General features: G+C 39.1%; 4 protein-coding genes across 4 annotated transcripts; 2 read left to right on the top strand and 2 right to left on the bottom strand.

The window, feature by feature from the left end:
* Positions 1–494: 494 nt before the first annotated feature.
* LOC131303118 (uncharacterized) lies at positions 495–2,724 on the top strand. Its single transcript, XM_058329912.1, has 3 exons — positions 495–611; positions 1,853–2,381; positions 2,501–2,724. The coding sequence occupies exons 1-3, from the start codon at positions 495–497 to the stop codon at positions 2,722–2,724; spliced, it is 870 nt and encodes a 289-aa protein (XP_058185895.1).
* A 9,972-nt stretch (positions 2,725–12,696) lies between these two features.
* On the top strand, positions 12,697–14,614 carry LOC131303946 (uncharacterized). The gene has a single exon (XM_058331017.1). The coding sequence runs from the start codon at positions 12,785–12,787 to the stop codon at positions 13,937–13,939; it is 1,155 nt and encodes a 384-aa protein (XP_058187000.1). The 5' UTR covers positions 12,697–12,784; the 3' UTR covers positions 13,940–14,614.
* A 932-nt stretch (positions 14,615–15,546) lies between these two features.
* Positions 15,547–16,525, bottom strand: LOC131303117 (bifunctional dihydrocamalexate synthase/camalexin synthase-like). The gene is made up of 3 exons (XM_058329911.1): positions 16,296–16,525; positions 15,729–16,058; positions 15,547–15,661 (listed from the first exon to the last, which is right to left on the bottom strand). Exons 1-3 carry the CDS (start codon positions 16,523–16,525, stop codon positions 15,547–15,549), a joined length of 675 nt encoding a protein of 224 aa, XP_058185894.1.
* Positions 16,526–23,468: 6,943 nt separating this feature from the next.
* LOC131303947 (uncharacterized) lies at positions 23,469–25,342 on the bottom strand. The gene is made up of 2 exons (XM_058331018.1): positions 24,285–25,342; positions 23,469–24,205 (listed from the first exon to the last, which is right to left on the bottom strand). Exons 1-2 carry the CDS (start codon positions 25,199–25,201, stop codon positions 24,127–24,129), a joined length of 996 nt encoding a protein of 331 aa, XP_058187001.1. The 5' UTR covers positions 25,202–25,342; the 3' UTR covers positions 23,469–24,126.
* Positions 25,343–26,287: the final 945 nt, after the last annotated feature.

The following is a 26,287-nucleotide window of genomic DNA, read 5'->3' as shown; positions in this document are numbered from 1 at the left end:
GAAATGAAGACAAAAAGTACGGCTTAATCAATAGATAACAATTGATTCAAAGGCTTTCCAATGTTCAATAAGATCATCCTAACGCATGCCCATAGCTCAATGTACCACCAAGTTCACACAAAGTTAAACAACTCAAGTAACTTCGACGCAACTCGCTATTGCCAATCACCTCCATCGGTATTTCCACCCCTTGCGTTACCGTATAACACCACGAGGATTACCATGTTACCACCCCTTGCGTCACGGTGATCCCTAACAACTCTGGTCACCGTATTACCACCCCTTGCGTTACGAGACCTTCTAAGTCTTCGTATTACCACCCCTTGCGTTACGAGACTTCCTAATCCAACTTCCGACTCACATACCTACCTTCGTACTCAACACGCAAGCTATGACATTACACTAGTCACACGTTCACATGAAACGTCATACGATATGCCAACAACGCCAATATCATGCCACTAACATTATCAAGTAATCAATTAACCAGCATAATGTATTTTAACAAAACTTTTATCACAACAATCCTTATTCGATCTTTACTAACGGAGTCCAATGAATCATGGTTAGCAACGATTAATCATACAAGGTCAATTGAGCATGTGAGAAAGGTTAAAAAATGTTCGAAAGGGGCTTAGGGACAATTGGAGCTCAATACGATCTACGAGGCACCAAAACAACACAAGCTGTCCAGAAAAGGGAGGGGTATTGATATCTCCCGGCTGCTGAATTTCCAGAAACGAAAGGGGTATCAATACCCCTTATTTAGGTATCAATACCACGCAGATTCAAGGCGATTTTCTGCAGTTTTGACAAACTTTCGAAGCACCAAAGGGGAACGATCCACACACCAAATCAACATATATACACATAGAAGAGGTAAAGAAGTCTTTACCTCGCAATAATGGCCGAGATTCAAACAATTTGGTCGAGCCCTAGCCTCCCCGAACTCCGAAATCGATGAGAGCTTCTCTCCAAGCTTGACCCACAAAATTTTGAGCTCGAGCACGCGATTGGAAGGCCGGAGGGAGGTTGATCCTTAAGGTTCTTGAGGTATTTGAGGAGTTTTTGAGTGAGAGGAGAAGAGAGAGAGAAGATCGGTGGAGAGAGAGGGAGAGAACGGATGAGAGAGAGAGATATATGGAGATCTATAATCTCCTACACACACACACACACACACCCACTCTATTTATACTCTCATATCTTTATATCACACTCACACTCACACTCCCTCAAGTCTCTACTCTTTCACTTCAACCCTCAATTCAAATAACCACTAAATAATTCCTACTTTTCCAATTTAGTCATTGAATAAACATTTCAATAATAAAGAAAAAAAAAATTATCCGGGTCTCTACACAAACACAGCATAAATATGTGAGAGAATGTGAGAAGAGAATAAATTCTTTACACCGTTGGTGTAAACATTTGTTTCCTCCAAATTAATTGCATTGTGACATGTGTCAAAATAGTGGTCTCAATTAATAAAAACGTTGCATTTCAAGAAAGATCTTTCAGGAAAGACCGACTCACAAACATCAAACTTACTCTTTGGTGGGACAATGGATTGCTTCTAAATAACAGCCTCACGCACTCCAGGTCAAGTCCACTAATCAAAAAGTCAAGCACTACTAAAGCAGTGCTAGTCATTAGACATGTACACTGGCAGCTCGTCTCTCATATACTAACAAGAGGGTGGTCTTGTACATGCAGTTTCCTTTCTCTCTCTTTTTATTGTTATCTTTTCCGGGATCCTTATAAGTTAAAACCAACATCACTTGAAGGATGAAAATATTAAGAGGACAGTTTTGGACATGTAGGTTCCTTTTTCTTTTTCTTTCTGGATACTTAGAACATCCCACGTCCTCTTCTCCAGCGTAGACTGGACAAGACCTTGAAAGTTGAAACCCAAGCTGCAGTTCTTTCAGGACCGGGTCTCACTGGCTCCGACCTGGGTAACTTCATTTCCAAGCATTCTCATTTCTTGTGTTACAGCTTGGAGAAAACGGTGAGACCTTGTGTTGATATTATCAAGAAAGCCCTGGTAAACGATAGAAACAATCAGGATTTGATTCGGGTTCTGCGGAGGCCCTATTGGGTCACCGCGAAACCGGTATCGAGGTTGAGATGTAACATTGCCTTCTTGGAGAGCTGTGGCATCGTTGAGCCCCAGCTAGCAATACTTCTGAGGACCCGGCCTTGGCTTTTCTTTTTGCAGGAGCCGGCTCTCAGGAACCTGGTTTCGAGGGTTGTGGACATGGGTTTTCCGATTGGTTCTAGGATGTTGGTTCATGCTTTGTTTACTGTTAGTGGGATGAGTGGTGAGACCTTTAGTAGGAAGATTGAGTTGTTTCAAACTTTTGGGCTTTCAGAGGATGAGTGTACGCAAAATCGCAAATGTTTAGGAAGAGTCCACATTTACTTGGGGCTTCCGAAAGGAAGTTGAAGTTTGGGTTGGAGTTCTTCTTATACGTTGTCAAGTTGGAAAGGTTTTCTTTAGTTAGTTGGCCTACTTGTTTGTCGTACAGCATGGGGAAGAGAATCATCCCTCGGTACAAAGTTTTACAGCTTATAAAGCGCAAGAGGCCGTTAGAGAAGGAGCCAAGTTTACTTAACGTATTGGATTATTCGGAAGAGGAGTTTCTAGAGAAATTGGAATATAGGTTTAGGGATGATGCAAAGGAACTTTTGGTGGCTTACAAGGGCATCACTTTGGATTCTTGACTATTCACTGGAGTGGCAAATCTGACCCTAGTTGATCGTTATTTTCAGCAGTAATGACCAACTAGGCCATCCATGTCGTCCTGTGGGAGTACTTTGCGGGTAGAAACCTCCCTACGGGAAAGCCATGGGCAGCTCTGGAACGAAAACTAGAATCAGATTTCGGGTTTTGGACACCCATTTCCCTCATTTTCAATGTGCTCTCTGGAAAGTATCGCTGGTATTTTTGTGCTAAAAGTTGGCAAGTGTTTGCCTTATGGTATGGGCTGTTGTTGACAATTTTCTCCAACATGATAGCATGGTCTGATAACCATAAGCAATTAAGGCGCACTGTGTTGAGCCATACAGGAATGACACGGGTGAAGGGTGACTGCTTGGACACTTGATTGGCTAAAGAAGTGGTCTCAATTTTCAGACGAAGAAGATTCTCAACAGCAAGGGATGCCTTTATTTTCGAGTTGAGAATTGAATAGAATATGGAAGGTACAAGCTAGTTACCCTTTTGTGGCAGCATGTTTTAATTGTTCTACTGACAACTTATTTTGTATTGGTTTCTGTCATTGGGGTGAAAAATCTGGCAGTGTACTTGTTTTTTTGTTCACATTTGAGTTATGAAACGAGTCATTTGGAATCCACCGGTAGTTGCCTAGCTGGAGTCTTCCCCCTTCAAAATCGTTTCCAATTTTGCTTTTGTCTTTATATTGGTATCAGTAATTGCATGTTGTGCTCTTATTTTGCGTGAAATTGGTTGTTAAGGTATATATTCTGTAGGTGTATTGTAACTGAAATACTAAGACTGAGCAGCTGGCTTTTGGAGTGCTTTATTCTGATGTTCGCATGAGCATGACCAATTATTTTCAGCTTCTTTATCAACATTCCAAGTTCTTGACTAGGTTTTATTGTTGTCTTATTCACTTTGGATATTTCTTATTTGGTTTTCTTTCTCTTGATATCCTTTCACAATGAGGTAGCCAAACCCAACAACATTCTGATCAGTCAAAACCCCTTCGCAAATTGTAGAAGTAACAAATTTGCTAATGTGTTTTTAGCATATCACAATGACGCAACGTGTCTCCAACTTGTCCGACTGTCAAGAATATGATACGTAGTCTACACATATTTAAGCATATTTAGAATGTGGTTTTCTCCTTTCGTTCTACTATCTTTTCCTTGTCCTTTCGATTTTCATTCTCCACGCACCCACCATTCGTTAGGGGCCTAGGGCCTCCAGTTAAATTAAGGCTTTATATCTGGCATGTCTCATGAAACAATATATAACTAGTGAGGTCTCATGACACAATTCTTCTAACATGTGCGTTTGCCAAGGAAGCGAACCATCTGATGGCAGAAGTGTATGGCGAGTGCAGCGCACATATGAATGTCTCTTTCATTATTTTCTCTTTAATCAAAACAAACAAATAAGCTCTTAATTCTATAGGGTTGAATAAAAATTTGATTGACCATTTGGTGAACTTAGCTTATACAAAGCTATATGATAGCACCCAAGTGCTGTGCACATTGATGCATATTTAAGAGGAAAGAGGGAATCATTTTGTTGTGCCGGACATGACACAAATATGGATACGTGAGACCCACAGGCCTACATGCCCGTATTTCTTAGCCCGAGACTATGCTTTAGATTGACATTTGGAATCAAGGAGAAATCTTTGGTGTTAGCTACTACTTCCATCTGGGTCATCCCTCCTCTTTATCCAATGGCTAAAAATGTCGTTCTCTCTTTATTTCATTTATTATTCCACCACAGTCGAGTGCAACATAACTAATCTCCAGAATTACTTATTTACTCTCCACCCATCAACAATACAATGATATCCAAAATCCTCTACTATACCAATCTGGTAATCATTGTGTCAACTCGTATGTGTTAGCATTACCTGCTCCAACTTTTGTGTATTGTATGTAAAATGGGTAATGGATATAGAAGTATAGACTCGTGCTGAAGATTTAAATACAAGTTTGACTCCTGGTTTTGTGGCCGGTTCTCTAAAATGCTCTCTTCACTTACTTTGTGCCCTCAACGGTCTGGAGCTCTGAAAATCCTTGTTAGCTATATCATTATTTCTTGTGTTTGGGGAGCATATGGTACTCCATGAGAAATATCCAACGTGCCATATTGCCAAGATTCCAGTTTTCTCATCAAGCTGATCAAAAGTGAGTTGTTATTTCTTTTCCAGCGAGGGCTACAGGGCTTCGCTCCATCTAATATTCTAAGTACATGTAGTTCCAAAATCGGGTTACATAGGCCAAGCCTACTGGGTTCCCTCAAAGAGAGGGATGAATGAAATATCAACTGTTAGGACATGCTCAGAATGTGCAATTTGAACTTCACCAGTAGTTGGCTTGCTGACATATTGCTCCTTTTCATTGCGCCTATACAACAACAACAGAACCCATGTAGTCTCCAATCGTTGGGGGTATGGGCGCCAAATTAAATTGTTAGAAGTTATATGCGTGTTAGTAGTAAGTACTGAGTGAGAAACTATTCTTCTCTCATAAGCTTGAAGCTCTCGCCATACCAACGAGCCGACAGCTGATGGTACAAGAGCTGTCATATTGTCTTTGTCTCTATAACTACAAATACAATTGTATGTCCCTTTCTCTCTAACAACAGACACAATTAAGACTTAACCGAGCCTTGATTATTCAATTTCAGATTTTTTGTTTTGTGCTCTATATTTCCATCAGTTGCTTATAACATGTGCTCATTTTTTGAATGTGACTGGTCGTTAAGGTTTTTATGGAGGCATTTATGAAATTAAATTATGGAGACACTCATCGGTTTTAGCTCTGTTTCAGTGATGCTTCTGAAAGCAATGGCCAATTATTTTCTGCTTCTTTCTCAATTGTCAACATTCTTGACTTGCTCATTGCCTTTTAGTAAATAGGGACCTTTTATTTGTTGATCGATATTGATTCTATTGTTCTCCATATAATGTTCTCTTCATGTACTTGAATAGTTGTGAATGACCATTGCCCAACTAGGTTGCCAACCATCTTTTAATCAATTAAAACCCCTTCCCAAACCGTACTGTACCAAATGTGATTTGTACTGCTTTGCTTCATATATATATCAACTAGTTTCGAAATTGTTTTCTTGATGCATTATTTGGGAACTTGGATCCTTTCTGTTTCGGGTCCATATTCGTTTTTGAAGAGGGAGACATATCCGTGGCAACACATGACACCATACTCCGTCAACCAACTGGACATTCTGGAACTCATTTTGATCTTGAATTGCTTTCCACATGCCATAACCACTTACTGCTACATTTTATAGCAGACAAATAAAACACCATCCTTTGAGATACTTCTGAGATATAAAATTAATGTACATTGTACACGTAGTTGCCTTGATCCAAAAGTACCGAAATTAAAACTGCTAATCCTTGTAATAAAACCTTGAGACTTGAAATACATTATGCAGCATTGGCAAATTACTGGAAATGTCGTATTTATTAGAATCTTAAAAAAGAAAAACGAAAAAGAGATGAAACTGATAGTGAAGATAAATTCCCGAGAAACATTGAAATTCGTAGAGTATGATCACCTATGATGTAGAAGGCCCTAAAGCTCTTATGTCTGCAACGGGGGCCGTCTTGGTAAGAACATCTTTGTAGCAAAGATGGAAACACTGGCAAACGTACGGGTCGTTTTGGCATACTCCCCATCCCTTGGGGCGCAACTTCTTGCAAAACTGGTCGCAGTCAGACAGTTCGCAGGGCGAGGGTGGCTGAGACTTCTTCTCATCAATGCATAAAGTTATCAATCGATCACTTTCACCTGAGGGGGAGACAAAGTCCGAAAGATTAATATCTTAAATAATGGAAGTTTGGCATATACAAAATCTACTACTAGTCTTGGATCTTAATATTACTGTCTTTCTTCACGGTGTTTATGCATATAGAATGTCAAAACCTACAAGTCTGTCCTTGTAAACATGCTTATGAGAGAGAAGAAAATAAATAGCAAACTGGAGGGATACTACTCGGGTCCATAGATGACCCATTGGTGATCCTTTGCCTATTTATGAAAACATCTGGTAAATAAAATGAAACTACATGTAAGCAATCTATCCTTATAGAATGTGTTTGTACCGTAGTGTAATGAGATAATGACCATGACGAGGACTAAAATTAGTGTGATGGGCTTCATCTTCAATTGGAAAAATTTAGATTTTGAAGAACAGAGGAGGTGAAATTTACACAGAGGAGAGAGAAGGAAACTATGTGGTTAAGTAAAAGAGCATGAAAAAGTTTATATAGATGGAGTTATCCATCATTAATCGAAACGGCTGTCCCTGAAAAAGTTGTCCTGTTTGCAAACTTATGAAGTGGAAGGGCCGTTTAACACAATAGGAAGATGTAAGCAAATAAATAGAGTTTATTGTATTTATTGGACTTTAAAAAAGAGCAATTGGACTTTGAAAAAGAACCTGACCGTGGGAATTAAGGATTCATAAATTTGATTTATCAGACTTCAATGGCTTGTTAGATGCTTTGGCTTGAATTTAATTTTGTTGTTTCAAAGTGTTGAAAGGATATTCTTGCTTACAATGCCTTGAAAAAAGTTCTTTGGTGAGGAATACAAGCTAGTTATTTTGAAACCTATCTTTATGATTGAATATGTATACTTCTCGAGGTTTTGAGCGTAACCTTGAACTCCAAGTTTGAATCCACTGTAAGTTAGGGTTTACCGGTTTAGATTCGTAGTCTCAAATCTTCATCCAGTTTATAACAGTATAGACATTAACTATAGCTTCTCTAGGGCCTCGGATTAATGGTCAAGAGGTCACAGCTGGTCCATTTATGATGAATGGAATCCATCTGAAGTCTCCGGTATCAGGTGAAAGTCTGTAGGTATGTGTAATCCATGTTTATGTTTCAATATCTCATCCCCTTAGTCTGGCATTTGTGCGCAATTTAACATCGGTTAAGAATCACGAACATGGCATGACACAAACACGTAGACAAGTTCTTTTTTCCTCCAAAAAATTAGGATACAGACACGCTAGGGACACGGGGAACATAGAATGTATGTCATTTATAGGTGGATGTTAAGTATTTAGGTGGAAATGCGGAAGAGATTCAGTTAAAATAATTAGGAGAAAGGGACTTCAAAGAAATACCAACATTATGAGTCTATGACGATTTAAATCAACACTCACAAAATAAGGATCAATTAACCAAGAGTCCCTTGCAATTTCCACGCAGCTTCTAAAAATTTCATCTGACCTCCTAATGTTTCCGTGGCGTGGCCTCAGCGTGTCTCCAGCTTGTCCGAGTTAAATATATTTAGTGAAAAGTTGGACATATATTTAAGGCTTAAGCGTGTCCGGAGTGTGTCTTTCTATGACAGTAACATGTTGGGCCAGTCAACATGGCCGTGATTCTTAAACTAGGACATTGGTTTTAGTTCAACTAAAATCAGACATAGCATAGCTATTCCTATTGTAGTACTTGTCTTCTTTCCCGGTCAACAATTTCACGATATTCAGTTCTCTGCTGAAAAAATCCAGAAATCATATTGTCACGTCTTTATCTTCCCTTTCGTTTCTGTACTATAGATAAAGGTGGTAATGAATATGATGCTATACAGATTGGATTGAATATGAAAGTACTAGTTTTGACTCCTAGTTTGTGGTCAGCTCCCAAGTGATCAAAAGTGAGTTCATTTTGTCTTTTGACAAGGGTGTTCAGCCCTTCTCTTTTATGAATCCAACCGGTACATACAAGCCTCTCATTTCACGTGAACAGATAATTACCAGGCCTAAATCCTTATGGTAACCTCAAGGGAAGCGAGGAATGAAATATTAGGCCTTGGGGACACCCTTTGGGTTTTGGACCTTGTGGATTTGGTTGCTAAAGGTTGGCCACTTGTGGTGTATGACATCGTCGGTTGTAGAGGGATTTGCATTAACGTTAAGCAATTAAGGTGCAATGTTTCATTCTGGAAGTACTGAAGTGTGACTGCTTCTAAAGAATTGATCTCAATTCCAAATGAAGACCATCAAAGCGTCACTAAATGCAGTTTTCTTCAACTGAAGAATTGAAGGGAATAAGGGAAGGTACTAGCAACTTACCCAGTTATGGCCTGTCATGATGTTTGGAATAAGCACGTAGATTTATTGAAGGAAATTGATGTTCGCGCTCCCTTTTTTGGTTGGAACTTGGAAGTAGAAGTTTATTTATCTGAAGGCATATCTTTTATTCAATCACTTATTTTTCTTAAACTCCTTTTTTGTTATCTTTCATTCGTTTCCAGATTTTTCAGCTGATGATTTTTGTTCTCATATTCTGTATTTTCGGATAGCACGCGCGCATACACATGCCAACGGACACATAAAGGGCTACGACTCCCAACTTTCACCTGGGTATTCACCCTTGATGCTGCATTTCATAGCTGGGGAAAAACATTGTTGCTCGAAATTTGAGATGTTCATAAGATAGGAAATTATTGCATATCGGCATAGGAATTTCGCTCTGATTGGAAGGAAACTTTTTCTCCGGTCCGGACTACTGCCCGGTCGCACTCATTCTCTATTATGCTGGAGCAGAAGTAACCTAAAACTTCACCTTCACCATCTGATAGTTTAATGGAATGATTTATGCTCTCAGGCGAGTTCGTTTGGACGGATTTTTTTTTTTTAACAGTTTCTTTGACAGAGAGTTTTTTTTTAGGGACTTTTAGGATGGCTCTGAGTTTTTAATCAAAATCCAAAACTACAAATAAACGGAAGACCAAAAAAGCAAAAGCCTATAGAGAAAGCTAGATTGATATGGACCCCAATTATAAGTGCTGATTCGATCGACAACAAACCCTAGAAATGCATGAAAAATCCAAAACAAAAACGTAAGAAACGGACACAAAACTGAAATTTGAAGATAATGGTATCCTAAAAACCTTGAAATTGCTAGACTAAGTACGATTACAAATGAGACATGAAACTGGTATTGAAGATAAAGACAACCTATAAAAACCTTGAAATCACTAGCTAGACTAAGTTCGATTACAGATGACGAGAAGGTTGAGAAGAAGCCGTGTCTGCTTCCAGGCCGACCTTGGCAGGCACATCTTTGTAGCAAATGTGAAAACACTGGCAAACAAACTGGTTGTCATCTTGGCATTTCCCCCATCCTTCGGGGTGCAGCTTCTCGCAGAACTGTTCACAGTTTGGTTGTTTGCAGGAGAACGGTGGCCGAGACCTCTTCTCATCCTTGCATATAAGTGTCACTCTGTAACTCTCGCCTGCGTAGAAGAGAAACAGAAACATCAAGATGAATGAAATAGGAGACGTTCGGCATACTATAGTCGTATTTTTACATATAAGTGTCACTCTGTAACTTTCGCCTGCGTAGAAAAGAATCAGAAACATCAAGATGAATGAAATAGGAGACGTTCGGCATGCTGTAGTCGTATTTTTTAAAACCTGAGTTTTTTTTAAGAGAGAATGTTAAGAGGGGCAAATCTCTCATCTTGTACAAGTATAAATAGCAAAATGGAGGGATCGACAATACTTGACTCTTCCAGTTCAAAAACACCAAAAAATAAGAACATTTGATAGTGTGTTTGTAGTTTCGTACCATAATGCAGTGAGATAATAACCATGACAAGGACCAAAGTTGAGGGCTTCATCTTCTTCTAATACAAGATCTAGTTTATGGGTGAGCTACAGAGGGGGTAGAGTTTAGAGAGAGGAGAGAGCAGAGAGAAAGCTTTTGTCAAGGGAGAGCGACAAGACCATGAGCTTGTTTGTGTGTGTGTGTCTATATATATATATATCTACAGACTTTATCAGTAATAAATTTTCGGGCCAATTATTGGGTACTCATGGAGTACCACAAGGCAATCTCTGCAAAACAAAAAATCGCCACCACACAATGTGGGTGACTCATTGTCTCCTGAACAAAAGTGAACAATAATGTTCTCACCGCATAATTTGTCGCGACGTATTATGAGTGCCACCACGTAAGCAATGCCAGGCGGTATTCCGAGAGCGCTGAACAATTACTCTTGTATTCGTAAGAGAGGACTTGTGAAGTGGAAGAGTCGTATTAACATAAAAAAAAATGGAAACTAATGCAAAATGATGCGTTTGCAAACTAAGGAAGTGGAAGGGTCATATCAGAGGGTTTATTGTATAGTTTAATATGTGAAAAATAACCTAACCATGAGAATTAAGTAGTCACTAAATGTGTTGATTTAGATTTACTTAATTGTCTTGTCTGTTCACTTTTAGTAGGCATTTAAATGGTTTTTTTTTTTTTTCGAACGATTTGTAGGATATTATACTAAAAAATGCCCTAATGCAACTTCTTGACTGAGGAGTTCTAGCTAGGACAATAATTGAAGTTTGGAAATCTATTCTCAGATCTTAATTCAGTTTATATTAGCATAAATAGACTAAACCCCCCTCCCTTTCCCTAGCCTGATGTATCCTGATCACGTTTTTTATAATAAAATGTTACATTTGCCGATAAAAAAAAGGAAAAAAAAAGGAAGAAGACTAAACCTATTCTCAAGATTTATTTTTTATGATTGCGAACTAATAGAAAGTTTATGGTAGAAGTCTTTACTACTCATATGTTTTGTGTTTATATGTTACATTTTATAAAGGGGTAGTATGATTACCTTAACTTGGCTTAGATGAAATTGGATTAGAAACATGACCATATACGTTCTTCCTTTGTCCTTAATCCATCTTTTGGTGCCAAATTGTTATCTTAGACTAATAAGACCCTTGATTATTCGATTTTCGGATTTTTGTTTTGTGATTCATATTTCCGCCAGTTGCTTATAACGTGTAGTCATATTTTGAAAGTGATTGGTCGTTAAGGTTTTTCTGGAGGCATTTATATTAAATGAAATTATGGATACGCTCATCGGTTGTAGCTCTGTCTTTGGCGATGCTTTTGTAGTATGGCCAATTATTTTCTGCTTATTTCTCAATAGCTCTGTTTTGGTGATGTTTGTGTTCATTGCCTTGTACTCCTTCCTTCCCTTTTTAATGTCCACAACGGTTCTACGTGTCATTTTCAAATGCCTATATCTCTTAATGTATATAGCTAAAAATATGCAATATAAATATTATTTGATATTGCAGATCTCAATTATTTTTATAAGACAATGATTTTATAAACATAAAACAAAACTTATGTTGAGAGATATAAGGCATTGAAAATAGCATACAGGACGTAATTAATACTTAAAAAAGGGACAAATGGAGTAATTGTAAATGAGGACCTTTTTAAGGTTCACTTTATGTATTTGAATAGTTGTGAATGACCATTGCTCACTCTACTAGCTAGGTTGCCGCCAACCATAGTCTTGTAAATAATCTACTAAAACCCCTTTCGAAATGTACGGTACAAAATTGATATTCTGGAACTCATTTGATCTTAGAATTGCTTTCCAGTTTCCATATACTTCATCCGTCCTCATTTTTTAGTCACTTTTCGAGATTCTAACTTAATAAGAAGACATAATAATTGCATGTTTGATTATTTGATTTTTCAATTTTACTCTTGAATCTGCCCTTTTTTGTTAGTACTTAGCAGAATTGATTTTTAGAAAGGATAAAATGGAAAATTCTTCTTTTTAGCCATTTAGTTCTAAAGTGGGACAAAAAATTTAAGACAGTAAAAAGTGATAATCGGTATTAAAAAATGGGGACGGAGGAAATACTAGAAGAATAATCCGCAGTTTCATTCGAGTCCTGAGTTAGGAGTGAAAATATAACTGACGAACATTTGACTGAAATTTTTGGTTTTTGGTCAGTCTCAGCTCGATACCAATCAGTTTTTGGTTTTGGAATAGAAAAAAAATGAAATTTTCGATTCGATTCGGGTTACTTGACTTTTCACTTCAAGCTCAACCAAATCGAACCGAAACTTTAAATCTGAAAGGGATCGAACCGAACCGGAGTGAAAGAGAGCCTTTTTAAAAACCCATGCTGTGGTAACTTCAAAATAATCAAAAACCCCTAAACCCCAACCGATCTCTCTTCCTCCCATCTCTGTGTAAACATCTAAAAAAGCCAAGAAAGATGCAAACCCAGATCCCATTCCTTTCTCTCTCCCCTTTCCCTTCTCTCTCTAAACCCAACATCAAAAACAAACCCTTCGTCTGTTCCGTCTCTTCTCTATCCTCTCTCCCTCGGATACGCACCACAAACACAAACCTTTCCCTCTCCAATTTCCTCATCGACACCTTGACATTCTCCGAACCACAAGCCATTTCCATCTCCAACCGCTTCCCATCGAAAAAGACCCTCAAAAAGCCACAGTCGGTGGTTCAATTTCTCAAACAGCTCGGCTTCTCCGACCCCCAGATTCGATCCTCCGTCCGGCTCAAGCCCAATATCCTCTTCTCCGACGTAGACAAGACTTTGAAGCCCAAGCTCCAGTTCTTTCAGGATCTGGGTTTCACTGGTCCTGATCTGGGTAAGTTCATTTCAACTCATGCTCATGTTTTGCTTTACAGTTTGGAGAGAACATTGATACCCTGCGTTGACATTATCAAGAAAATCCTCGGAAATGACGAGAACAATCAGGGTTTGATTCGGGTTCTGCAGAGGTCCTATTGGGTCGTTCCGAAACCCGTATTGAGATTGAAATGCAATATTGCCTTCTTGGAGAGCTGCGGCATCGTGGGGCCCCAGCTCTCATTGCTTTTGAAGAAGCGACCTTGGGTTTTCTTTATTTCAGAGCTGGCTCTTAGGGACCTCGTTTCACGAGTTGTGGATTTGGGTTTTTCTGTTGATTCAAGGATGTTGGTTCATGCTGTGGGCACAGTTAGTGGCATGAGTCGTGAGACTTTTAGTAGGAAGATTGAATTGTTTAGAACTTTTGGGTTTTCGGAGGATGAATGTATGGATATGTTTAGGAGGGCTCCGGCATTACTTGGGGCTTCTGAAGGGAAGTTGAAGTTTGGAATGGAGTTCTTCTTGTATGATGTCAAGTTGGAAAGGTCTGCATTAGTTAGTTGGCCTACGTGTTTGATGTACTGCATGAGGGAGAGAGTCCTCCCTCGGTATAGAGTTTTACAGGTTATGAAGTGCAAGACGCTGTTAAAGAAGGAGCCAACTTTACTTAGCGTATTGGATTTGTCGGAAGAGAAGTTTCTAGAGAAATATATATCAAGGTTTAGAGATGATGCAGAGGAACTTTTGGTGGCTTACAAGGGCGATCCTTTGGATTAGTGACTCTTCGATGGAATAGGAAATCTGAACCGTTCGGTGATTGTTGATTTTAGCTGTCATGACCAATTACGCTATGGATGTCAGACTTTAGGAGTACTTTGTGGCGCGAAACCTTTTTATGGGAAAGCCATGAGCACCTCCAGAACCACAATTGGAATCAGAACTTGGGTTTTCGCCACTCATTTCCCTCAAAGCTAAAGTTTGGTTTGAACAGATTGCTGGTATTTTGGTGCTAAAAGTTGGCCAGTTCTAGCTTTATGGTATGCACTGTTGTTGTCAATTTTCTTGAGCGTGATAGCATTGTTTGACTACGGTAAGCGATTAGAGTGCACTGTGTTGAACCATACAAGCGTGAGACAGGTGCAGGGTGACTACTTGGATGCTTAATTTGCTGATGAAGATTCTCGACTGCAACTGATGCCTTTTTTGTTCGAGTAAGATTTGAATGGATATGAAAGGTACTGGCTAGTTACCTTTTTGTGTCATGTTGTTAATATAATTTTTGACAACATAGTTTTTTTTGTTGGCATTGGGTTACATAAATCCGGTTTGTTGTTCACATTTGACTTATGGAACGAGTCACCAGATTTCATCTGTAGTTGCCTAGCTGGAGTCTTCCCGTTTCAATGTGACTACATGAGATGAAATATTTCAAAAGAGAATGTTGATCTCCAATTTTGCTTTTGTGCTTTATATTTGCTGTCATTAATCACAACTTGTGCTCATATTTTGCATACTATTGGTAGTTAAGGTAATTTTTGAAGGTTTATTTTAAATAAAACCATACAAAGACTGAGCAGCTGGCTTTTCGAGCTGTTTATTGGGTTATATAGGAAACCAATTCTGTGAAAATTGGTAGGATAAAATAACAAACAGTACCAACATTGTGACGATTTAAATCAACACAACTAAGTAACCATGAGCCAATAGTCCGTTTCAATTTTCACGCTCACCCTACTTTTGAAAAACCTCCCAATGTGTCCCTTGTGTGTCCTCAGCTGTCTCTAGCTTGTCCAAGAGGAAAGAACTCATATCACTTCACAAACTTTAATAAAAAGCTGAAATTTCTCGAGATGTCCAAATTCTTGGAGACGAGCAATGCAAAAGGACCTCTTCTGTTGATGAAAGGAAGGAGCCTTTTCTTCTTGGACTCAGCAACTAGTCATTTTTTTCGACTCTTGTTTCTTATGAAAATAGTCAATGAGGCCACGGGTTTGAGTCTGAATCCCACCTTCTTTCTCCCTTATTTCCTTCTCCAGATTGGTAAATGAAAAAGAAAAAACATACCAAGTCAAATTGGTAAAAGAAACAAATTGTGGGTAATCTTGCAAGTCCAAGAAAAATTAACAGCAAAATCAAATTCGGAAAATATCATGTCACAAATTTTTTGCATCCCTGCCTGCTAGGAGAAGTATGATGGCCTCCTTATTTGGGATATTTATCTTGAATATAATGCCATGACATACGGAAATGACAAAATGTAGTATTAAGAAGTATCTTGCAACGCATAGCTTTGCTTGTTTAGAGCACTTATCATTTGTTAATGTGATAAGTTGGAACGGCTAGGAGATGCTTAGCCCGGGTTGTCACTAGGCCAAACTCCTCAATCATGTCCAAGTCCCCTGGCAACATGCCCTCCGGCAGCTCCCAATCAAAGCAGCACCAATTGTGTCACCACAAGCCGAACCGTCAATAGCCCTGGCTGCATCCAGGGCAACGCCTCTGGCCAGCGCCAAAAGGAAGAAGTTGAAAAATATGCCCCCTGAGATCTTTGCTAGTGCCAATATACCTCTCTGGTATAAACTCCTCTGCATCCTTCCAGACATTTGGGTCTCTCCCAGTAGCCCACACGTTTATGGTAACTTGTGCCTTTCGCGGTATATGGTAACCGTTGACAATGCACTCTTGCATGGCTTCATGGGGCAGAAGAAGAGGGGTCACTGGGTGGAGCCTGAAAGATTCCTTTATGAGTCTATGTACAAGTATTCCAGTTTTTCCAAGTCTGATTCTTCCACCATCCTGTTCCTTCCCACCACTTCTTATAATACGTTTCGTACCTTTTTCATTGCTTTTGGATGTTTTAACTGTAATAGGTTTGAGAGAATCCAATCCATTGAGGCTACAAGCACTTTTTAGCATCAAAAAAAAAAAAAAATCACTTTTTGCGCTAAAAAGTGGTTATTTCTCAAAATACTTTGGTAAAAGTAAAAAAAAAAATTACTTTTCCAATTCCTCTCGTCGAGACGAATCATTAACTCATAAAAGTTTGGCACAAAACTAACAAATGCAAAAAAATTCAAATAAGGACAATTTTCAGATTTAAATTAAGTTTAAGTTAAGTTCACAAGAACAAAACCTTAGAATCTCAATCGAGTTGAAGCCTGCGGCCTGCCTGTCCGGAATCATCGAATTGCCAAGAGTTGAAAGTATTGACTCAATTTGTTCGAAGCACAAGTGAAGAGAGTGGTGGTGTTCTATTAGGGTACGCAGTTCAACTGTGGAGGTATAGCCGTTGGTATAAACTCTTTGCCATAGAATTGCCGATGCATGCACCTTAAGCATGTTTGTCAAGACTTGGGCAGCCATGGCTCGTGCCAATACCAATACAGTGGCTCCGAGTTTCATCGCATCCTCTCTCTCTCTCTCTCTCTAATTTCCACCCAAAGAAATGTTTGGGCAGCAGGGTGGAGGATGGACCCGCTTTTGTCGGAATATGTATTGGGAAGCCTCAGCCTGGGAGCGGGTGCATTGGGAAACAGCGAGATGGATTCGGGTGAACTGGTGAGGAAGACGAGGGGAAGCAGTTGGGAAAATTGACTGCAAGTACCTGGAAGAGTTGCAAGGGGAAGATGGATATCATGATATGGTTGTGAGAGATTGTTAAGAAGGCGATGGAGTCGTCCTCCAACAAGGAAGTGGATTCACTTATTTTCTAGTTGGTGTAGGTTTTCCGTTTTATGAGTCAGATTTCGGATGGGGTAAGCCTGTTTTTTTGGATGAGTACGTAGTGCAAGTCGAAATCAGAACAATAGAAGCATATATGGATTTCAACAACGGATGAAGTACCGGATGTGATGAAATTTGAGGAAGCCGCGGCCCCCAACTCCTAGCTTTCCTCTCCTGCATTGTGAGTAAATTAATTGTTCAACTATATCCGATACAGTATAATTACTGGAAAGGATCCGAACCCTTAAACGACATGTTTCGGTTGTTATAATTAGTTTGGCAAGTCGCTGCAGGGGGGAATTTGTGTAATTTACTTTGTCTTTTGAATAACCTAGCTCTTTTTTGGTAAGTTTTTTTTGTTTGTTTGAATAATAACTTCATCAGCTTCTTTCTTCATCTTCTTTTTCTTCTAATAATCTGGACACTTGGTCTCAAAACGTGAAAGTGATGAAACAAGACAATTAAGTAAATATAAATCAACACATTTAGTGAGTACTTAATTCCTATGTTCAGGTTCTTTTTCATGTAGTAACCACACAATTATTAACAGGATCTGGTTCTTGTACTGCGACAAATGCACTACAGGGTTGTAGTGTGCCTCAATATGGCTTTTCCAGAGATAATCCTCAGGATCCGAATCAATCATCATTTAGAGTGTGCGGAGAACTATACTTGTACAAAAAATCAAGTTAATAAGATGTATATATCTAAAAACATGATCGAGTTAGATTTGTCTTATTAGTTCATTCTCTGAATCATACTAACCGTTTATTTTTCAGAAATACGTGTTGTCTGATCATGCGACTATCAATCTTTGATCAATTTGATTTTTTACAACAATAAAGTTCTTAGCAAACTCTATACAATGACAGAATCGGACCGTGACGATCATTTCTCGAAGGTTGCTTTCGGAATGCCCTGCAAGCCCATAGTGCAGTGCTGCACCACAGGAACTCCTAGTCCCAATAAAACCATGCATTATTTTGTTGATCATATGAGTCACATGACCCTTCCACTTCCTTAGTTTGCAAACGCATTATTTCGCCTTAGAGCATCCACATTGTAATAAGCAAATGGATGTGAATAAGCAAATTTAACAACAATGCTCAAAAAATACCCCACATTGTAATAACCAAAGTTATAAGTCTTTTAGTAAATAACCAAATTCCACCCATTCCATAACCAAACTTAACAGCTTTTACCAATAACCAAAACTCAATAATCAAACTCAACAATTAAACTCAATAACTCAATAACTCAAAAACACCACATATTGGAATCGTCTCATCGAGACGAATAATTTGGTGTGGTCAGGTGCGTGATTAAAACTCGTTTGCGATTGGACAAATGTGCATTGTGTATTGTGGGGTTTTTTTTTGTTAGGAATACAAAAATAACCAATGTGGAGGTAGAAGTTGTTAAGTTTGATTATGGACTAAATAGATAATCAAATGCTGACGTGACACATTTTGATTATTGATTTTGATTAGTACCATTGCGGATGCTCTTAGTTTCCATTATTTGATTGCTACGACCCTTCCACTTCACTACTGATAAATCTGAAGATATATATATATATATAAACAAGCTCATCCTCTTCTCTCTCTCTCTCTCTGTTCTTCACCATAAACAAGATCTTGTCATTGAAGATGAAGTCCTTTGTAGCAGCTTTAGTCCTTGTCATGGTTATTATCTCATTGCATTATGGTACAGACACATTCTCGAATGAAACAACTCGGTTTTAAAAATTAAGGCGACTAAACTATGCCGAATGTATCCTATTTCCATCGTCTTGGTGTTTCTGAATGTCTTTTCTACGCAGGTGAAAGTTACAGAGTGACACTTGTATGCAAGGATGAGAAACTGACTCGGCCACCGTTCTCCTGCAAACAACTGAATTGTGAACAGTTTTGCGAGAAGCTGCACCCCGCAGGGTGGGGGAAATGCCAAGATGACAACCAGTTTGTTTGCCAGTGTTTTCACATTTGCTACAAAGATGTGCCTGCCAAGGCCGGCCAGAAAGCAGGCGCGGCTTCTTCTCAACCATCTCGTCATCTATAATCAAACTTAGCGATTTCAAGGTTCTTAGGGTATCTGTATATTCAATGTCAGTTTCATGTCCGTTTTGTTTTGTTTCGGGTTTTTCATGCATTTCTAAGGTTTGTTGTCGATCCGATCAGCAGTTATAATTTGGGTTCTTATGGATATAGCTTTCTCGACTGGCTTTTGTTCTTCCGGTATTCTGTTTACGAATTAATTTGTAGTTGTGGCTTCTGATTAATAACTCAAAGCCATCCTAAAAGTCCCTAAAAAAAATTCCCTGCCAAAGAAACTATTACAAAAAGAAACTCCGTCTGAAAGAATTTGTCTGAGAGCATAAATCATCCCATTAAGCAATCAGATGGTCAAGATGAAGTTTTTGGTTACTACTACTCCAGCTTTATAGAGAACGGGAGTGCAAATACTCGACCCCTTCAAACAAATTTGCAGCTTTCGCTCTCGTGTTTCTTATGAAAGCAGCAGTAGGCTGGAGCATTAACCGGGCAGTAGTCCGGAGTGGAGAAAAAGTTTCATTCCAATCAAAGAACGGAATTCCTCAGGCCGATATGCAATAATTTTCTATCTTATGAATATCTCAAATCACGCGCAGCAATATAAAATGCAGTATCAAGGTTGAATACCCAGGTGAAAGTAAGGAGTTGTGACCCTTTACGTGGCCCTTTGCATGCGCATGCGCACATACTATCCGAAAATACAGAATATGAGAATAATATTGTCTGCTGAACAATCTGGAAAGCAATGCAAGATAAAAAGGAGTTTCGAGAAAAACAAATGATCAAGTAAAAGATATGGCTTCAGATAAATAAACTCCGACTTCCAATCACGCACAAACTACAAGCATAGGCTGTGCTAAGTAAATGGTTGAATGCAAGAACAGAGCAAAAATTAAAACGAAAACCAAGTACTATATCTTTTAGTGGATTTCTTATTGTAAAACTACATTGGAAGGGGGCAAGAATTCAGATAGCAAACTACCGGTGAAATCCCAGTTCAAAAACAAAGAAGTACGGGTGAAGTCGAAAGGACTTGTTTAATAAACCAAACGCGAACAAAAACATACCGCTTATACTAAAGTTCAATCCGACGACCAAATGCAATAAATCATTCAAAACCATTATGACGTGCCACTAGAGGGTAACTGGCTAGTACCTTCCCCTATTCCCTTCAATTCTTCAGTTCAAGAAAACAGCATTCAGTGATGCTTTGATTGTCTTTTTTCTGGAATTGAGATGAATTCTTCAGCAATTAAGTATCCCAAGCAGTCACACTTCAGTCTTTCCTGAATGAAACAGTGCACCCTTTATATTGCTTAACGCAAATCTCTCTACAACCGGGATATCATACGACCGCAAGTTGCCAGCATTTAGCACCCAAATCCACAAGGTCCAAAACTCAAAGGGTGTCCCAAGGCCTGATATTTCATTCCTCACTTCCCTTGAGGTTACCATTAGGCCTTAGGTCCGGTAATTACCGGTTGATGTGAGATGAGAGACAGTCTGTACCTGGAGGGTTCGTCAAAGAGAGCCCCTGAACAAGGGTCAGACCGTCAAAGACAAAATTAACTCACTTTTGATCACTTGGGAGCCGACCACAAACTAGGAGTCAAAAATAGTACTTGGTAAAGGGTCTTGGCTACCCAAAAGAAAGAACGCGAAGAAAATCCCCGGAAGGATAGGATATCCAAGAGTGAGGTAAAAAACAGTTGGTAAGGGTCTTGGCTACCCAATTTGCAGCTTCATTAGCTTTCCTTGGACACCACGAGAAAGAGAACTTAGATTCCAATGCCATTTTTCGGATATCGAAAATTATAGGAGCACGCTCTCATGGAGGGTAGTCCTCTGAGACGCAAAGCATATCGAATAGCCGTTGCTTCAGCTTGTAGAATTGAGGCGGCTTGAATTCTTTTAGCAAAACCATCTATTAGTCTTCCCTTCCAATCACGAAGAATGACTGCTACAGACGCCGTAGTGTGTTCATTAGGATCCGAATCGCACATGTTTTAGAGTTTGCGGAGCGCGGAGCACTATACTTGCACAAAAAAATTCACTTAATAAGACCTTTCTTGATCGAGTTAGATTTGTCTTATAGTTCATTCTCTGAATCGTACCAACCGTTCATTTTTCAAAAACACGTGTTTTCTGATCATTGGCTATCGATCTCCAATCAATTTGATTTTTTACAACTATAAAATTCTTACCAAATTCTATAGAATGACGGCATCGGATTGTGATGATCATTTCTCGAAAGTTGCTTTCAGAATGCCCTACAAGCCCGTAGTGCAGTGCTGCACCACAGGTACTCCTAGTCCCAATAAAACCATGCATTATTTTGTTGATATGAGTCATATGACCCTTTAGTTCGCAAAACCATTATTTGCATTAGTCTCTCTCTCTCTCTCTCTCTAGATGAAGCCCATTGTAGCAGCTTTAGTTCCTTGTCGTGGTTATTGTCTCATTGCATTATGGTACAGAAACATTCACGAATGTTTTAATTTTTTGGGTGTTTGATATCCCTTCATTTTGCCCCTAGACTAACATCCTATTCTGAAACACAATGAAGCAACTATGCCGAATGTATCCTATTCCATTCATTTTGGTGTTCCTGAATTTCTTTTCTACGCAGGTGAGAGTTACAGAGTGACACTCATATGTAAGGATGAGAAGCGGTCCCGGCCACCGTTCTCCTGCAAACAACCAAATTGTGAACAGTTTTGCGAGAAGCTGCACCCCGGAGGATGGGGGAAATGCCAAGTTGACAACCAGTTTGTTTGCCAGTGTTCACATTTCACTCTCAGGTTTCTTATGAAAGCAGCAGTAGGCTGGACCGGAGCATTAACCGGGCAGTAGTCCGGAGAGGAGAAAAAGTTTCATTTCGATCAAAGAACGGAATTCCTCTCTTATGAATATCACAAATTACGCACAGCAATATTTTTTCCCCCAGCTAAAAAATGCAGCATCAAGGTTGAATACCCAGGTGAAAGTTAGGAGTTGTAGCCCTTTGTGTCCGTTTGCATCTGTATCCACACATGCTATCCGAAAATACAGAATATAAGAAAAAGATTGTCTGGCGAAAAATCTGGAAAGCAATGCAAAGATAAAAAAGGAGTTTTGGGAAAAACAAACAATTGAATAAAAGATACGCCTTCAGATAAATAAACTTCTACGCCCAATCACTTACCAACTACGAGCATAGGCGGTGCAAGTAAATGGTTGAATGCAAGAACAGAGCGAAATTTAAAATGAAAAATCAAGCATACCTTTTGTTATCCTAAAACCACGTTTAAAGGGGGCAAGAATTTCAGGTAGCCAAGTACCAGTGAAATCCCCGTTCAAAAACAAAGAACAACGGGTGAAGTCTGCAGTTGTTCAAAACCATTATGACGTGCCATAAAAGGGCAAGTTGCTAGTACCTTCCCCTATTCCCTTCAATTTTTCAGTTGAAGAAACTGCATTTAGTGATGCTTTGTGCGGGGGAGCAAAGGCATCAAAAAGCTAGGAGCGCCTAAGAATCGTATATAGATTATATGAACATGTGGATAAAATATGTTTAAATACTAACCATTAAAGGAAAAGCCATACTTATTGAGAATTTTTCCAATCTTAAAGGGTAATTTTAAAAGTTAGATATTTTCAATTTGCAAAACTTCTTGGCCGATACGATTTCCGTATTCTTAATTTCACAATGGCATAACTCTCTTAAAAGTAAAAGAGTTACTACCTTAGCAACCCGATAAGCTCCCGGCTTAGTTTGGAGCATCCATCAAGTTCCCATCTTGGGAGCGACAATTCAAGCTCCTGTCTTGGGAGCGCACCCATTTTAGAAGTACCCTGCTACTATGGTCTAAGATCACTTAAGTGTTTGTCAAAAGGACAAATAATTCGTGTATAATAATGACTATACAAGTGCAATGCTATAACCGAATACCCATACAAATGCCACATTGTAGAAAAATAGAAACAAAACTCCAAAAATTAAACACAAAAAATTTGGTAAGATAAAAAAGCAAGCAAGCAAGAAGAAGGATAGGGGACGAGGAAAAGAAGAGAGGAGACTTCAATTGATCAACACAGGTCAAGACTTCGACTGGCAATCCAATCAACTTTGTGATTACCAAAGACTTCAATCAAATTTGGTGGTTAGTGGTGTGAAGTTTGTGGATTGCTAAGACTCTGATACGATGTGAGGAACTCAGCTTCCACTTTTCTGCTTTCAGGGTTAATATTTCAATCCCCTTTACTACTTTTCAGAGCACCTCTCACCTAAACGAGAAGCCTATGGTGAGTTTCTTTCACGTCGCCATGCCCCATCCCTGGTGAGGTGCAAAATCAGGCTTGGCCTTCGGGTATGGGTACACCATGCTCGCCTATGTGTGCCTTAAACAACTACGGTAAGGCAACTACCAGTGAAATGCAATGTTTCATTTCATATAGTAGCATTGAAAAGGGAACACTACAGCTAGGCAAATACCAATGAAATCCAATGTCTAGTTTCACAGGTTAAACGTGAAAAAAAAACATGAATAATATAACGGTTATATTATAACCCAATGACAAAACAAATAAGAACAATGTTGCCAGAAAAATATTAAGACCATGACACAAAAGGGTAACTAGGAAGTACCTTTCATATCCAGTTTAATCTTTACTTAAAAACAAAAAACGCACCACTTGTTGTCAATCTTCAGGAAATTGAGACCACTTCTTCAGCAAATTAAACATCGAACTAAGTCACCCTTAACCTGCCTCATTCCCATATGGTTCTACACAGTGTACCCTAATTGCTTATGGCTATTAAACCATGCTATCATGTTTAAAAAAATTGTCAACGACAGTACACTGCATACCATAAAGCTAGAACTTGCCAACTTTAAACCCCAAAATACGATTTTTCAAAAGAGTTACTCGGAGTTCAGCCTTGAGGGAAATATGTGGTGAAAACCCGAGTTCTGACTCTAGTTGTGGTTCCAGAGGTGCCCATGGCTTTCGCTTAGGGAGGTTTCTCACCGCTAAGCAACGCCAAAGTACAACATTGATGGAGAAATTGCTCATGATAGTTTAAAATATGAATGAATTAAGGGTTCATATTTCCTATTATACTGAAGAGTCAAGAATTTAAAGGATTGCCCTTGTAAATCACCAAAAGTTCCTCCCAGTCATCTCTAAACCTTGACATAAATTTCCTTAGAAAGTCCTCTTCTGAATAACGAAGTAAGTTAAGAAAACTTGGCCCCTTCTGTAACAGCCTCTTGGACTTGATAACCTGTAAAACTCTATAACGAGGAATTACTCTCTTCTCCATGCTGTACGTCAAACATATAGGCCAACTGATTAATGCACACCTGTCCAACTTTATATGATTCAAGAAGAAATCAATCTTAAACTTCAACTGATCTTCGGAAACCGTAAATGTTCTCGGAGCTCTCCTAAACATATCCATGCATTCATCCATTGAGAACCCAAAACTCTTCAGCATTTCAAACTTCCTACTATAATTCTCACCGCTTATGCAACTAACTGCGATCACAGCATGAACCAACATCCTTGAATCAACAGAAAACCCCATATCTAAAACTCGCGAAATGAGGTCCCTAAGAGCCGGCTCTTTCTGAAAGAAAAGCCAAGGTTGCCACCTCAAAAGCGTCGAGAGCTGGGACCCAACAATGCCGCAGCTCTCCAAGAAGGCAATGCTGTGTTTCATCGATTCAGGTTTGGAGACAACCTGACGGTACCTCTGCAGAACCTGAATCAAATGCTGATTGTTTTTATCGTTTACGAGGGTTTTCTTGATCATATCAATGCAGGGCATCAATTTTTTCTCCAAACTAGCATTCAAAACGCTAGAATTCTTCGAAATGAACTTACCCAACTCAGGACCAGTGAGACCCAGATCCTGAAAGAACTGCAGCTTGGGCTTCAAAGTCTTTTCTACTTTGGAGAAGAGAATATTTGGGTTGAGCTGAACGGAAGATTGAATTTGGACGTCCGATAAGCCGAATTGTCTGAGTAAATGAACCACGGAGTGTGGCTTTTTTAGGGATTTTCTCGATGCAAAGCGTTTGGAGATGGAAACGGCTCGTGGTTCAGAGAATGCCAAGGTTTCAATGAGGAAATTGGAGAGGGAGGGATTTGAGGTGCGAGAGTGAGTAGGAGACGAAACAGAAGTGAAGAAACAGAGGAAGGGCGAGTAGTTGGGCTTACAGAAGAGAGTTCTTGAACGGAAATGTGAGAGCGAAACCTTTCTGCACAGATTTTGCATCTTCGCAGTAACTTGTTGATTCACAATTTCACATATCCCGCGAGAGAGAGAGAGAGAGAGAGAGAGAGAGAGAGAGAGAGATATGTTAGGGTTTAGGGTGGAGATATGTTAAGAACAGAGTTTCCATCTTTGTTGGGTTTGCAGGAAGAGAGATTAGGGTTTAGGGTTTTCCGAAATTATAAGGCTTTGTTTCTTTTATTCGTGAAGTTAAGGCTTTGTTTGGTTTTTTTTCTCTCAATTTTCTCAAAACTCATCCTTCAAAATATTTTTTTGTCAATTCCTTAAAATAAGGAATATGACCTTTTTTTCATCCTTCAAATATATAGGACGAATGTACAATCTTTTCAGACAAATTTTCTTCAAAATCTAGAAATTGATTTCAAAAAGATGTTTTGGAAGGCAAAAATGTGTTTTAAGAAGATTGCATTGGAGATGCTATTGGCTCTATTCAGTTGTCAAGAAATTGCATGAAAACAGTTTTCGAGGAAATCGTAAAAAAAACAAAGGAAAAGAAAAGGAAAAGCATTTTCTTACATGTGTTTGTTTGAAACAATAAATTTGTTAAAAAGTTAAAATTTTAATATTAACAAATATTCTCATTATGTCCGTGACGGATATTAATTATCAAAATGCATCCTGGACGGTCATTTTCCCGAAGATGAAATGCCAGAGAGCCTCCTTTCAGTTGAAGAAAACTGCATTTAGTGATGCTTTGATTTCCATTTTTTTTTTTTTTTGGAATTGAGATAAATTCTTCAGCAATTAATTATCCCAAGCAGTCACACTTCAGTCTTTCCTGAATGAAACTGTGCACCCTAATTGCGCAAACCACTAACGCAAATCTCACTACAACAGGGATATCATACGACCACAAGTTGCCAACATTTGCAGCTTCATTAGGCTTTCCTTGGACACCAAGAGAAAGAGAACTTAGATTCCAACGCCATTTCTCGGATATTGAAAATTATAGGGGCACACTCCCATGGAGGGTCGTCCCCCAAGATGCAGAGCTGAATAACTTCTTCGTTGTCTCCCTGGATCTAAATGCTCAACAAGTTCCTAGCCTTTTGCCAGAACACAAGCACA

Source organism: Rhododendron vialii, chromosome 10a (assembly GCF_030253575.1).
Source record: "Rhododendron vialii isolate Sample 1 chromosome 10a, ASM3025357v1".
NCBI lineage: Eukaryota > Viridiplantae > Streptophyta > Magnoliopsida > Ericales > Ericaceae > Rhododendron > Rhododendron vialii.
The sequence above is the reverse complement of the archived record's forward strand: the minus strand, read 5'-3'. Positions and strand labels throughout refer to the sequence as shown.